The 14,571-nt window shown below is 54.2% G+C and overlaps 1 protein-coding gene across 1 annotated transcript; it reads right to left on the reverse strand.

Annotated features, from left to right (window-relative positions):
* Positions 1-3,406: 3,406 nt before the first annotated feature.
* Positions 3,407-5,106, reverse strand: GCG54_00012203 (C2H2 finger domain transcription factor CON7; the record flags this gene model as incomplete). Its single annotated transcript, XM_045412088.1, has 4 exons — positions 3,407-3,768; positions 3,938-4,130; positions 4,175-4,273; positions 4,381-5,106. 4 exons carry the CDS (start codon positions 5,104-5,106, stop codon positions 3,407-3,409), a joined length of 1,380 nt encoding a protein of 459 aa, XP_045263872.1.
* Between the last annotated feature and the right edge of the window lie 9,465 nt (positions 5,107-14,571).

Here is a 14,571-nt window from a genome sequence, read left to right on the forward strand (position 1 = left end):
GATAGCCACAGCGATAAGCGAGCCTCGGCATCGCCACACAATGGACCCTTCCAGACGTCTCGCAACTTGACAACCGACCATGCGAGGCGTTTCCACATGGTGATTGAATGAAACACTTTTCAATTGAAAACAACACGCCACGAATTGCAGGGGGAAAAAGATGACTTATCTTAGACTGAGAAACAACAGTTGATTGTCACAACTACGCAGTACATTACGTTATGCTGTCAGCTTACCAAGTTGAAGAGTCCCAAAATGCAACCAGCAACTCTGACAACCAACTATTGAACCGTTACGCTCGACGCCAAAACTGACATGGAAAAATGGGAACCCACAACACCGTCTCCCAAACGGCAACCTCGCAGGAAAACCAAAAAAAAACGCCCGCCACAATCCGAAGCGTAGGTTGCCTTGGGGGCCAAAAATCCAAAAAGGAACCCACGCCCAAAAAACAAACCACACAGGGCCACCACCCCCTTCTTCAGATCGCCATGTACAGTACATTGGCGCCCGGCGGTTCGTCAAGGTACGTGAGTAAGTCATTACCACGCAACATCCCGAACAACCTAATAAAGTCGACGCTAAAGAGGCAAAGACCCTCGCAACTCGCATGGGAATATATTCTTAAAAGAAGCCAACCCACGAGGACTACCTGAACCGAGCAACGTGCTAAACAGGCGCGGCACCGCCCGTCAAAATCTGGGGTTTCCCACGAACCGACAAAAAAGGTTTACCCACCGCAACCCACGACGCTTAACTTACCGCTTGCCGCTGCCGCTAGCTACCGCGCGCGCGCAAAGACGCTTCGAGGAACAAGGCACACGACACTCGTTGCATCCAACTCCACCGCGATCTGTGTTTGTCACCCCTTCCTCTTCGTTTCTTCTTCCTCTCAGTTGCGGCCCCCAATACTACGGCGCCGCTGCAGCCAGCACGCACCAGGCAAACAAACATCTTTTTCTCCGATCGCGATCGCTCGTCTTTTACCTTTTTCCACCCCATGCGCCCAGAATTCCGATGATGTGGTTGCACTAAGGTAGGAAATCCCTGAGCGGCATGCACAAACGCCCAACTACTTTGACAACCCAACGCACACGAAGGGTACATAGTTGTGGCGACACAGGAAAACGTAACACAATAGTCCCCTCCAAAAAAAATAAGAACAAGAATAGAAAAATAGAATAAGCGGCAGAACGTAACCTCACACAAAAAGACAAAAATTGCAAGGCTCCCAAATGGAACCAACGCACCGGTGTCACGGCAACTCGGGTACACCGACCGCCGCACCGCGGAGCGGAGCGAAACGTCAGCTCAACTCAACTTAAACCTCGACCTCACCCGTCACCCGCACACAAAACAAGCCTTTTTGTTCCCAGCGGCCTGGCTGGCCTTTCCTCATGTCGACCCCTCATTGAGAGAACAGGAAATCGTAGAAAAAAACTCAATCCTCGATATGCACACTCAAAATCCTTCGGTCCTCTCCCATCCATCCCCTCGTCAATCTATACACACCCTCTCGCCACTCCAAGAACCAATGCAAAAAGACAATTCGGAAGGGAAGGGAAGAAAGCATATTCATATTCCCCCCTCTAAACCATCACATATATCCCACACCCTTCCATCTTTAACCTTCCTGCCCCCTTCATGCAATGCAGCCGCCACAGAACAATGAAAAATTCCAAAAAAAAAAATGATGTCTCGTTGAAAATAAATACCACGCTACCCATCTGCACCTACCCGCGCGTACAACGCAAACAAGGCCCCGGGAGAAGTAGAAGACGGCAGCACTAACGTAACCCACAAACCAACCCTTGCCCGCATCCCACTCCCGTAGCGCCAGTTACACAAGATCTTTTCTTTCCGAACCAACGAAAAAACCAAGTCCCATTCCCATCCAACACTAGCCCAAGGCTCTCTCGGGTTTAGAGACAACACAAGAAAAAAAAGAAAAAAAAAAAAAAAAGGAGGACTCGGCAAAGCAGTGAACCCTGTCTCTGTTCTCCAGGTTATGCACGTAAGAAAAGACTACCAAGACGCAGAACCTAAACTCGCAACGGAATGGTGTCACCACCACCAACAACAAACACACCACCACCATCATCCATATCCATGCCTCTGAGCCCGCCCGTCTGCGTCATCCAACACCCCAGAACCAACAGACAGCATCGAGCACCCCTGGTCCCGCCAAAAAAGTTCTTCAGCGGCTTCAGCCTCAGCCTCACTATCCCACCGCCCACCCTGCCTCCCACACGGTGTTCGTCCTAAACTCGTCTACGCGGAAAGACAGCTTAGGGCCGGCGGGATGCATGGAGGGATCTTCTTTACCAACCACTCTCATGGGTCGCAGAGTTTTTTTGCATCTTGCTCTATGCAGCACACTGTCCTGTCGCCTTGATCACCGAGTGAATTCACCATCAAGTTGTAAACCTTAGTGAACCGGGTATGTCTTTTGTTGCCAAAAAAAAAGAAGTCTTATACATTTCCCTTTTTTCCGCAACTACCAAAAAATCAATCTCGACTCCCTCGCGCGCCCTTGACCCGTTCGTGTACTGGTATCTCGCCACTCCAAAGGCCCGTCCTTGCCAACCCCGTGCTTTCGCCATCTCCCGAGAGAAAGGGACCCTTTGCGGAAAATCCTGATCGCCGTTCTCGAAGAGCAGGACCGCCTCAAGGGACCAAAGTCCAAAAAGGAAAGGAAAACGCGTACTCGAAAGATAGAGAAGCTATCAGAAAGTTGCGTTCTGGGCCCTCATCGATTCGCTGTTCCCCATCAGGCGCCCGTCTGGTGAAGCTGTGCCGCAAAAGACGTAGTCGTGACGCTGAGGAGAAACTTCGATATCGCAAAAGCCCCTCCAGAATGCGCAGAGTGAGCCTACACCTGGTTCGTGAAATCATCACCCTCAAAACCCTCGTAAATGCAGAAACCAGGTCCAAAGAAAAGCCATTTCCCAATGCATCATGTTATGTGAAGAAGAAAAAATTGAAAAGAAACACGCAATCCGTCGGGTGATGATGCGCTTGTAGAAGCGACTCAGGTGAGTGGGGTATGTATACCCGAGTCGGTGAGAATTGGTGACGCGTCGACACCATGCTGTGCGTTTACTCCGTCAAATGTGAAAGTCCCAAGCCCAAGACGGATAGGATATCGCTTCGTGAACCAGAATTTTGCCGCGCGTCTAAAAACCGAACGAGAGGAAAGTCGTATGGACAGATGCCGTTGAGCTGCAGTCGTCGCGCGAAAGGAAACCCGTTAATGTACAAGCTCTCTCCCCCCTCTATCATTATATTGGGTCATTTCCGATGGCGTCCCCAAGCAAGTCAACGCGCCTCAGTGGCTCGTGGTCTGACCGCCGTTATCTTGCTGTGCAGTTAGCCTCCTGTGCTCGGTGAACGCAGGGGGTCTGAACTAACGTGAGCTGTACATGCTCTGGTTCGGCTGGCCGTAAGGTGACTGAGGCTGGTAGTTGGCCGAGTACATGTGGGACCCGTTGTACTCGGGGAGAGGTTGCTGAGCCACGGCTCCTGCGGAAGGGGGTGCCGGGTACTGCGAGGGCTGGTAGCCGATGGGCGGAAGCTGAACCTGACGGCTGGTGCCGTATGCGGATGCCGACGATGCTCCATCAGCGCCGGATTGGGGGTCTGCGGAACCATTCTGAGCGGCTGCTGCGGCAGCAGCGGCAGCTTGACGTTGACGCTCCTCCTCGGCCTTTCGCTGAGCCTCCTCCTCCTTCTTGCGCTGTTTCCATTCCTTGCGAATCTCCTTGAATTCTATAAAGCATCGTCAGCATCATATCAATTGGGTGGTAGTAGTCAACTCTTGTCGAAGTCGGCCTGTAGCAACAAACTAGCTCATGGCCACTAGCGCGCCAGGCGACGCGCTCCCATATCCTCGTGCGATGCTTTGTCCCGAAACATGTCAACACTCAAATTCACGTACCTTCTGGGGTTCTCTTTTGTCCATGGGACTGCATTGTGACGTGCGCGTTCAGGTGGTTCAAGGTACCATAGGCCTTCTCACAGCCATTCCAGCCACACTTGTACATGCGCTCAATCTCTTCGTATCGTCGGCGGGGTCGCTTGTGCTGCTGGGCACCGGGGATCGGAACGAAAGAATAGACCTGATGTCCAAACTGTTACGTCAGTACACTGTATCTCATGCTGAAGGTGGAAAAACGTGCGCGCGCGTGCCAGCCTCAGATCCCACGTCGATGGCGCGCTGCCGCAATGCCTGGGACCCCTCATCCTGAGATTTTCGCTGAATTTCCAAGCCAAACTGGGTAATTCTCGCGAAAATTGCCAAATCAGGGACCCAATTGACATCGCAACATCTGCCTACCGCGCGGGGCCAATTGGCTCGACACACTTCGCTGCTCAACTTACCTGGTTAGGTCGGCCCTGGGGAGGAGCTGAGCTCGGCGTCGGGGGGAAGACGTGGTTCGCGGGTGTCAAAGGACCGGCGCTGTGCTGACCATAGCCGGTCCAGTCGGGACGGGGTTGCGCGTAAGGGTGCTGGTATGAGTGCGACATGTCTCCCGGCGGAGGGCCGTACGGAGAGTGCTGTCCGTACGCGTAGGTAGGGCTCGGCGCCGCTATCGACGGATCTATGGGTACATCGTGGTCAGACTTGGCCAGAGGGACCTGATGGTGACGCCCATCTTGCTGGGGCAAAGACGGACTGCTTGCTTGTTGCGCCATGCCTCCGCTGCTACCGTTGTGGTTGCTAGCTGGATGATATGATCGCTGAATATGTTCAGGAAAGGATCCTGACCGCGCAGACGGCGGGTAGACGCTGTACTCGGAGGTGGGAGTGGCCGAGGTAGAGTAGTTGCTGGGGCGAACCTCTTGCTGGGTCGCGTATTGCGCAGCAGATGCGTGATCTGCAGAAGAACCTTCAGAACGGGTGTCGCCGCAGTTGCTTGGGTAAGGCGAAGGCAAACCTGACTGCGAGTACTCGGTAGCACTGCGTTCCATAGAGGTGCTGATGGACGACAGAAGCGAACTGATGGCAGCGGCTTCTGAGCGAGAACCTCCAAGCTGGGGAGAGCCTGAAGAGAGCAGTGAAGCTTGGTTGTCAACGAACTGATGTTGCGTTGGAACCAAGAACATGCTACAGTTCAGTGGAACGTCTTGATCGCAAAATATGGCCGGAGAGTCCTTAGTTCTCGAGCCAACAGCAGGTTCGTAGGTTGGTGGTGACAGGCCGTGTCTTTTTTTTTTATTCCGAGGTCAAGAGCGGTAGGTGAATTGGTCCAAGGCGCGACGGGTTCAAGTAGCGGCGGTTGGCTTGTACTTGAAGAATGGAAAGAAGGATGATGGAAGAATGGTAACAAGCGAATGATACCAGAGTGAAGTGAGACTTGAGGCGGCGCGGCGATGGTGTATAAAGATGGCGGCCAAGATAGCGCGGACCACCCAAGGGCTCGGGTTTATGGTTAAATGGGGATGTGATGACAACAAAGTCGACTAGCCACGGCCCTGAGCGAGGATCTCTCAAAGTGGCAAGGATAGCGTTGTCTTTGCCAGATCACGGAAAGGACGCCTCTTTTTTTTTTCTCTTTCCTGGCTGAGAGGAGGTTGACGGTAATGCCTGGGGAGAGCGGCACTAAAATAGTGCGCTAGAGAGGTAAAGGAAGGGCTGGGCTCCTCCGCTTGAGTTCAGGCCGAGCAGCTTAGCGTCTGGATCGGAGATAGAGCAGGGGGGAGGCCCACGAGCTGATGGAGCCCCGGAACCAGAGGCGGCGAGGAGTGCCGTAGGTACACGCTCAGTGAGGAGTCGCTATAGCGGCAGTGGCAGCTGCGAAAGCTGGAGGTAGGGAGGGCGGTGGTAGAGTGGGGATGGGATGTCGAATTGTTCCTCTTTGCGTATAGCGCAGGGTGTGTGCTGTCTTTGATCGGGAAGGCGTATGTCTGGATTTGGCGTGGTCTAGGCTAGGACCTGACTTGCGGTATGCGAAAGATTTGTGAATGGAAGATGGGAGTCCCGAGAAAGCGAATGACTCTTGTCTGATCTGGCTTGCGGATGCAGGAGAACGCAAGATGCAGATGCAACAGAGGAAAAGAAGCAGCAGAAGCGAGGGCGCAGTGCAGACGGAAAAAGTGTGAGTTGAATGCGCGTTAAGCGTGTCAAGGTCTGCGTCTCCAGGTGTGATTGACGGGAGCTTGTGCGTGTGTGTGTGTGTGTGTGTGTGTGTGATTTGCAGTACACAGCGCAGGGCAGCACAGCTCAGCAGGGCAGCCCGGGTAGCGTAGCGTGGGTGTGAACTTGGGAGCAGCGTGGGTTGGCCGGGGGGAGGTTGAGGCAGCTGGGTGTGTGGTGGTGGTGGTGGGTTTGGTGGTGCTCGGTGCTTGCGGTGGTGGTAGGGGGGCGTGGTGGCCTTCGCCTTGGCCTTGGTACCAATGGTGGGTTGGGTGGGTGAAGGGTGGTGGTGGTGGGCTGGTCTGTTGGTGGAGGGTGTGTGTTGCTCCTTCTTTCTTCCCGAGTCTTGCTCGAGTCGAGTTGACGTGACGAACGTATCGGCAGCGGGAAAGACGTAGTCAGACGCGCTGGTTGTGCAGTAGCAGCAGGTATGAGCGTCGTGCGCGTGCGTTGGTAGTGCGATTCGATTCCCCCGTTGGTACTAAGGGAAAGTAGTCGACGTCGTAGTAGCGCTGGCGGCGTACGAAGAAGGTACGGATGTTGCGCGTGAGATGAAAGTGGAAGTGTGGATGTGGACGGCAAAGAAAGAGAGAAAGCTGTCTCTCTGTCTGTTGGTCTGTGTCTGTGTTTCTGGTGTCTATTCTCTGACTCTCGCCCGGTACGGTACGGCAAGTGAGGTCAAGGAAAGAAGGGGAAGGGGCAGAGACGAGCTAGCGGATGGGGGTGAAGGGGGTAAACCCAATGAAGGCTATGACGAGGGGAGGGAGTTCTCGATCTTAGCGCCGTTCCCGGGAGAAAGAATGAATTTAATACTCCTCGGACGGAAGAGGGAAAGGGAAAAAAAAACCCCAAATAATAATGGGGTAACGTAGGCAAATATGGGACGCCTGGGTATGTACGGATACAGGTTGGGAGGTTAGGTAGCGAACGAGGGCTGGCTCGCGGTGGAGACGCGCAACGACAGCCTGCGCGAGGGGAAAGGGAGTCGCCAGAGATGGAGGGGACCCGGGAGAGGAGGGGTGGTAGGTAGGTGCGAATGTGAAAGAGCAGCAGGATGAACCTGGACTCTTGGAGTCGTGACCTGGACGTGAAGAGGAGGGTCAAGGAATGCCTTAGCCCGCGGAGGAGGAGGAGAGTGTGCGGGAAGGAAGAGGGGATGTTGAGAAAGACCCAACCTCGAAGTTGGTGAGAGATGAGAATTAGAGGAGCTTGCCCTGTGGTCTTCCTGTCTGCCTGTACTTCTTAGGTGAAGGCGAAACTACGAACGTGCAAATGGGAAGGAAGGGAAAGTGACGGCCGTTGCTGCCGTGCCTCAGTGACCTGGTGTGTCGTATGCCTTCTCTGTAACTCTCCCTCTCTTTTCCCCCTGTCACTTTCTGCGAGATGAGATACTCGAGAGCAGGGAAGGGACTACGACAATGGCCGCCGAGTCTGCGCTGCGAGCCCCGTCTTGCTGCCTCCGTCTGATGGGTGGCAGATGGAGGACGACGACGACTACGCGGACCGGCCCAGGGGGAGGAGTGTAAGCAGGAAGCCCGTGGTTTTTTTTTTTTTTTTTTTTTTTTTTTTGCCCCCCGTGCCCCCNTGTTTTTTTTTTTTTTTTTTTTTTTTCTTGGCCCCTCGTGCCCTGCTTTTCTCTACCTGTACCGCAGAACGTTCTCACTGTCAGTATGAATTCTCGCTGCTATCTGCGCTTTCCTTCGTAAAGTGTGAGGCGTGTACACTGCGTAGAAGCGAGGGGGGGGGAAGAAAGTGCCTCAGCTCAAGGGAGGTACGTATCGGATGATGGCTCACGTAGGCATGGGATGTACCGCAGGTGTCGTTCTCGAGGCAATTGATCTGAGAGGTGACGAGGACATGTAGAAAAGATGAGCACCCTGTGAAGTGCGCGTGAAGGAAGACTGAATTGAATGTACCTGAGGCAGAGGTACGGATGAAATGTTGATATGAGTAGATACGTACCGATTCCAGACACAAAGCTTGGGCGGCAGGAGGCGCTCCCCGATGCAGCCAGGCGGCGGGTACGAATTTGGTCTCCTCATGCGTGCGAGTCCAGAGCCTACCTCAGCACAGAGCTCTGCTCCGGCAGCTGCTGGCTGGATGGGTTGGACGCTGCTTGCCAGGATCTGCTGGCCGGGGGGTCTCCCAGGATCCAAGAGGAGGGGGGGGAGTCTTGTGGCTGATGGTTGATGGCAGGTTGAGCAAAAAAAAAAAAAAAAAAAAAAAAANGAAAAAAAAAAAAAAAAAAAAAAAGTACCTCCTCAGGTACCGACTTTTCCTTGGCGTGGAGGGAGTTCCTTCCATGCCAATCGGAAATACGTACCGACTTCCTGCGGCAGCCAGCCATCAGCGCGGCAGGGGCATCACCCATATTCTGCTAGAGGTGGCAGGCAGGTGGCAGGCGGCATCTGATGCTTCCTTCCCTTTGAGCCGTCCGGCTCTGTGCACTGTATGGCAGTCGCGCTACGAGCCTGCGATGATGATGGTGACGATGATGTGTTACTCCTCTGGTCCATGGAACCGCGAGGTGTCCATGCTTGGCGGGCGTCGATGCCGGCGCTAGACCGAATGGAATCCTCAGTGGCTGGTGCCTCAACCACGCCATCCAACATGAAAAGCCAAGGTATCAAACCACCAAAGAATACCCTTTGAGCGATTGTTGAAAAAGCCATGATGAGGTACTAGTAGTTTCGTCTTTTTCGGTCATGACTTTCTCATCGTGTCCGAGCTGGACATCTGCCACGGCTGCAAGTGAAATGAAATGAAATGAACTGGCTCAACGGATGAATCAGCGAAATGACCACAAGGCCCAAAACCACTTCCAAGGAACACCTTCTCTTTCTTGGTCATTTCCTAACAAAGCGAAGAAATTAGTTGCCGCGTCGCGTGTCAGATTTATTTTTCCCGATGGAGACTTGGGGCTTTAGAAGTTGGGGCAGATTCTGTCTTGTCTTTGAATTCTGCCCAATTTGTTTTGTTTTCCCACTTGAATATTACATATTGCATACCTCTTACACCTAACCTCCCAGGATGCTCGTAGATGCTGGGAGATTTGCTATGCTCTGCGTCCTGCCGCTGGTAATGCTTATCGACTGCAACTGCCGTAATAATATCATTACTCACCTACAATTGTCGAGGCGCAAAAGACCGCACGCCAAGGGGCGTGGCCGAGCAAAGGGGTGGGCTGTACTCAACTTGTCTGACTTGACTCTGACGACCTTTGTCCAATGGCATGTTCTTGGAAATCTTCAACCCAGGTCGAGTCATCAAGTCGACGACAATAGGTGAAGAAGGAATTGTACGCGGCGGTGGCAGGCCCCGTTATTCCCGCTGTCCGCGGCGGCCAACGCCGACGGCACGGGAATTGCGAGAAATCCACACCTGCTGGAAGCACAAGAGGAAAAAAAAAACAAAAAAAAAGCTTCTTTTTCCCATCCCTCCCTCACCTCCGCCTTTGGAGCTGAAGATCGGAATTCCGTAGAGCTGTAGGAACCGCCCGATTCCGGATCCGCCGTCTTGACTCGTGGGTTGGTGACATGACGAAACAAAGAAGAGGTAGATTAACCGTAGGTGCAACACCTTTGGTAAAAATCCCGTACCTGGTGGATTACAAGTGATCGATGATGTCTCCAGGATATCATCATGGTGTGGATTCGATCGATGGCTGTACGTAGCTGGGCGGCCGGTGTGGATTTGTGGTATTTGGATTTCCCATTCTCAATCGAGGAATGATGGTTGAGACCGCCCCTCCACTTTGTTCCTCTGCCCCTCTTCTTGAGACCGTAACCAGGTAAAGAGAGGAGAGGGAAAGATTGGTGATGAATTGTCCATGGATGCCGAGGATAGATGGCGGATCGGGGCTGATCCTGGCTCTCGTTATTTTGGCACAAATATGATGGCAAGGAGGTGCAGGTGAGCGAGCAAAAGCCGCGCAGCGGGCCGTCAACCACTGCAGTCCAATGCGAAAGATGAGCAATCGCGGTAGAACAGCAACATAAGCTGCCCCAGGGACAGACCCCTGCCCCCTGCGGCACAACCTTTGGGATTTCTACGGTCGAGGTCCCCAGCGGTGGGCATCACCAAATTGTGGCGGCGAGGGGTGTGGGTGACGGATGGAGGACGTGGCAAGCCTTGTGAGTGGCCGACACGACATTCGCACACACACCCAAGACATGTGCCCGCGGTTCTTTTTAGCCAGACACGACGACATGCCGAACTGGATGCTGCACGACCTAATGCTGGGTCTGTTGGCAGTGTCGCTGCACCTCCGAATGCGTGTCATTCTCTAAAGACGGCGAACTCCAGGTCTTGGTCGAGGTCTTGGCCTTGCTTTTGAAAGACTACGTCTCTGTCTTCTTGCTGGTTGTACAATGCGCAGGCCGCATGGCAGGTTGTACGTGCAGGCGGAGGTGAGTGAAGCGGACCGTCGTGGTGTCGATACTTTGGCATGTACCCCGTACACCGAATGTCTACCGAAGTTCTGGGAGGGGTCAATTATGCGTAGCGCCAAGGAAGCGAGGTAAGGGACCAGCACACGGCCGCCGCAGCGTCTTGCATAGGAAACCTGGAGTCTGGAGAATGAGATGGACGGGTAAGGCCATCCTCGCTGCAATGCAAGGTAGGGCTCGTTGCGAGAAAAGGAGTTAGACCCCAAATAGGAGATGGTTGGCCGCGCCGCGGAACGGGAGCGTGGGCTCAGGGAAACGGAGGGTAGCGTGTGCCTCGGTACCGAGCGAGGGGGGGAGAAGAGAACGGGAGAGGGTTGGGAGCTGGAGGGCCGGAGATGTTGGAGCCCAGAGCTGAGGGCCGGAGCCTGGAGGTTAGGACAAGCAAGCGCAGACAAGGTCCAGGGCCAGATAACCGCGGCCGCGGAGCTGAGGGAAAGCGCACCGCAAGTGGATTCTTGTGTTTTTTTGTGCCCTTCCCGCCTTCCCTCTGGCCCCTCTCTGTCGACATTTGGTGACATTGTGGTGGTACGCCGTGCAGATAGAGAAGTCTGGAGGTATGGCGGTACGGCGGTACGGCGATACAACGGGACAGCGGACGGCGCAAATACATGCTGTTGGTATAGGGTTCCCTGACTTTGGGTTTCCATGGGAGTTGCCGCTCCTCGTGGAACAGCACGGCACAATGATACATCTCAAACCACCAGCGGCCCAGGACTGCCAGCTTTTGGTTGCTGTACTCCGATTTGTATCCGTACCTCAGCTGCGGTGGACAGGCCTGAGGACGCTGTTGCCAATCCTGCTGAACGCAAGGGAAAGGAATAGCCATGGTCGATTGCCAATGGTCTGGTGGGCGGTGTGGGACTGCACTGCGACCGTATGAGCTGAGTCCGGCGAGCAGCGAGATGTGATGTGAGATTCAATCCACTTTGACCTGCATCTCATGGGTGGTCACGTCTCATGGAAGAAACAGAGAAGAATTTGAAATGGAAGCCATGGAGCGCTCAACTGGAGCGGAGCACTGCTGCTGGAACCCCCCCTGGCACAGCAAGGCAAGTGTGAATGTCGGATCCGGTGTGTATTGGTTGGGTCGTGCTCTGGCCGGGCGGGCACAGCACCTGCCTGCAAAGTACCAGCCAGGTATGGTATCATCCGTACGTAGGTATGTACTGACTGTATGTGGCCCAGCGGCGGCTCAGAGTGGGCGTTCCTTGGGAAGGACATTGGCAATGGAGAGAGATGGAGATGCGCGCAGAACCACACTGATGCGGCACTGTGCGTGTTCGTTGGGATACCCATCAGCAGGTGTCAATGAAGTGGTGGTGGAAGGCAGCTGCCTTCATCCTGTCTCTCTGAGTCTGCCCCTCGGTCTCTCTCTCTCCTCCCCTCGAATGGAAGGCTCGACCAGGGAGGTACGAAATGGGCCCTTGTTCTTTCCCTTGAGTGTCTCCATCCAGTCGTGAGTGTTTCTGGGATATGAAAGTGGGGTGGGAGAGCCCAGGCCCCAGAGAACAGAGATCTGCGTCTTTTTTGGCGCTAGCCTGTTGAATGATGAGGTGGGATGCCTGTCGCCGACCCACTCTCTTTTTTCTCATTGCATCGGCGAACCAGCTCCAGCAATGCAAGGTGAAGACTGATGATCCCCTGCACCCTGCCTCGTCTTGGCTTCGAGTCTTGGGAGGGGGGTTTGATGTGCCGATTCTTCCATCCGTCACTGGCCACTGAGAGCAGAAGCCCATGTCGATCGTCGAGATGCTCGGTTGCCATTGCATTGTTGGCAGTTGCAGTTGCAGGACCAGGAGTACTGCGTAGCAGCTTCAAGCCCCCAAACTTCAAGCATCGACGCACTATCACCACCAATCACCACTTGCACGCCCAACCTGTCTGTCTGCAAGGCCGACAACGACAAGCCTCAGAACCCCAGGGCTAGGGATACTAGGTCCCAGGTTGCAGGTGAGGCCTGTCCTGCGCGCGTGGGGTGTACCTTATTCGTACGTGCGTGCTGCTGACTACTTACAACTCTTCCCTAGGCCAGCAATCCAACTAGCCCCTCGCCTTCTACAAGTCTCGAATACCGTCGTGCAGCTGTCAGTGATCACCATCATTCAGTCGGAACAATCGACGCGAAAATCGGGACCGTCTCGGCGCAGCAATCAAGGAATGCCAATTGCCATTAGCACTTCCGGATTACGGTACCTGCCCATCCAAAAGCACTGCCCCGTGTCTCGAAACCCCCGTCGATCCCGAGTCCTCTTCCGACGACAGCCACAACAATGTCAAGAGACAAGAAACAAAGAAGCAAATCCCGCCTCTTCCCATGGTGCTGGCCAAAGGGGTAACACAGCAAAGAGGGACTTGCCGTGTGGTGCCCGCGATCTAGACTCCCCAAGTGTGGGACCCTGACTCGGGCGGAGTCGAAGGAATGCTTGCACTGGAGTCGATCCCAGTGGACCAAAAGAGCATAGGCTCCTCGGGGACTTCTGAGCCCGCGCGTTGAGCACAACACTAGCCCCGACGGGCGTGACGAACGGGGCTCTGCTACCAAAATATTCTCCGCCCGCGACAGAGATTGTACGACGCGATACAACGAGTGGGCTCCAGTGGGCTATGGTCTGTGTTTTGTGCTGTGGGCTTTGACCTTTTGTCCATGCCCTTTGGACCGCGACAGACACTCCGACCCGTGTCTCCTTGTCTGCTTTGTGCGAATTCCATGGCACCATACTTGGGTGCTTGTCATCACCTCTCAAGACGACATCTACCAGACAACGGAAGCGGTGCCGCCGATTGCGATACGAGGACCACGCAAAACACGAGATGCCCTACTACGACTCGAGGCAGGGGCGTTTATCAAGCCTTTGGGGATCTTGCTGGCGTCTCGAAGGTTAATTTGGCGTACTCGCCAGGCTTGGGATCAAACGGTGGTCTAAACTCTCTGACCTTGAGATCGCCCTGCCACTACGATGTTTAGGGGTTCGCCGGTTTCCTAACCACCTATACTTGTTCTGTTCTGTCTCTAGGTGGACCTAAAACATTTGTTTCCTGAGCTGCGACGACAGACGGAGTCAAGACAAGAATAGCCACTCATGGGACGAAAGCCCTCTTCTCCTCTAACCGTCTCTGCTTCCCGTCCCCCTCGACAATTATCGGATGGTTCGACGCCCGTGTGGCGGAGTGTTCGATGTCAAGACAACCGGGAGGCCACAGGAAAATAACAGAAGCTGGCTATCCATCGCCAACAGTCCTAGGTGCAGATTTGCCTACGAATATCCGTACGGCGACCCCTCCCTTCCTGAGAGCATGTATTGCGTTGCCACATTTCCGAGACGAAGATGAGAATGGGTAAGGATAGACCTGAGCAGACAACCCATCGTTGGGGATCCTCCGCGACTTTAGTCTTGTCGAAGGCTGCTTTTCCCCTGAAGGTGTAGGGAACCAAAATGTCTATACACGTGTCTCCCGACACTGTCTGATGTTGTGCTTGTCCCTGTCACCCACAAGAGGTTCGGGGCCTACCTTAGCGTTTCCCCCGCAAGTTCGACTTGTCAAACGAATACTCGAGCTAGGGGCGGGCGCGAGCGCAGACAGGGACACTGACGCCGGCTCGTCTTATCTTGTCTCGAGTTTGTCATTGCCGCTTACCACCACTATCAAAGGCGAGACGCGACGCGCCGTTCTCTCTGACGCACAGGCTACTGGGACATCACAAACAACTAGATATGAAGGACGCCGTTGCCTGACCTCGCAATGATGAGAGGAGTTGCGTGTCTAGGGTAGTCAACTTGGCTTACACTGCCTCTCTCAGGACTGAACTTTACCGTGCCTTCTAATGATTACAGAGATCTTTAGAGTGTCGATCTTGTCGGGAACGACTGCAGTTGCGAGCGCGTAATTGCGATCGATTTGCCGAAAGCCGTGGAGGGCTCGCTTCGAATCTCGATGGGAGCTGCTGCGGCGTACCGACCTGGTAGAGATCGTATCTCAACAAGATAC

This window comes from Colletotrichum gloeosporioides (genome assembly GCF_011800055.1).
Source record: "Colletotrichum gloeosporioides strain Lc1 chromosome Unknown consensus_49, whole genome shotgun sequence".
In the NCBI taxonomy this organism is placed as follows: Eukaryota; Fungi; Ascomycota; class Sordariomycetes; order Glomerellales; family Glomerellaceae; genus Colletotrichum; species Colletotrichum gloeosporioides.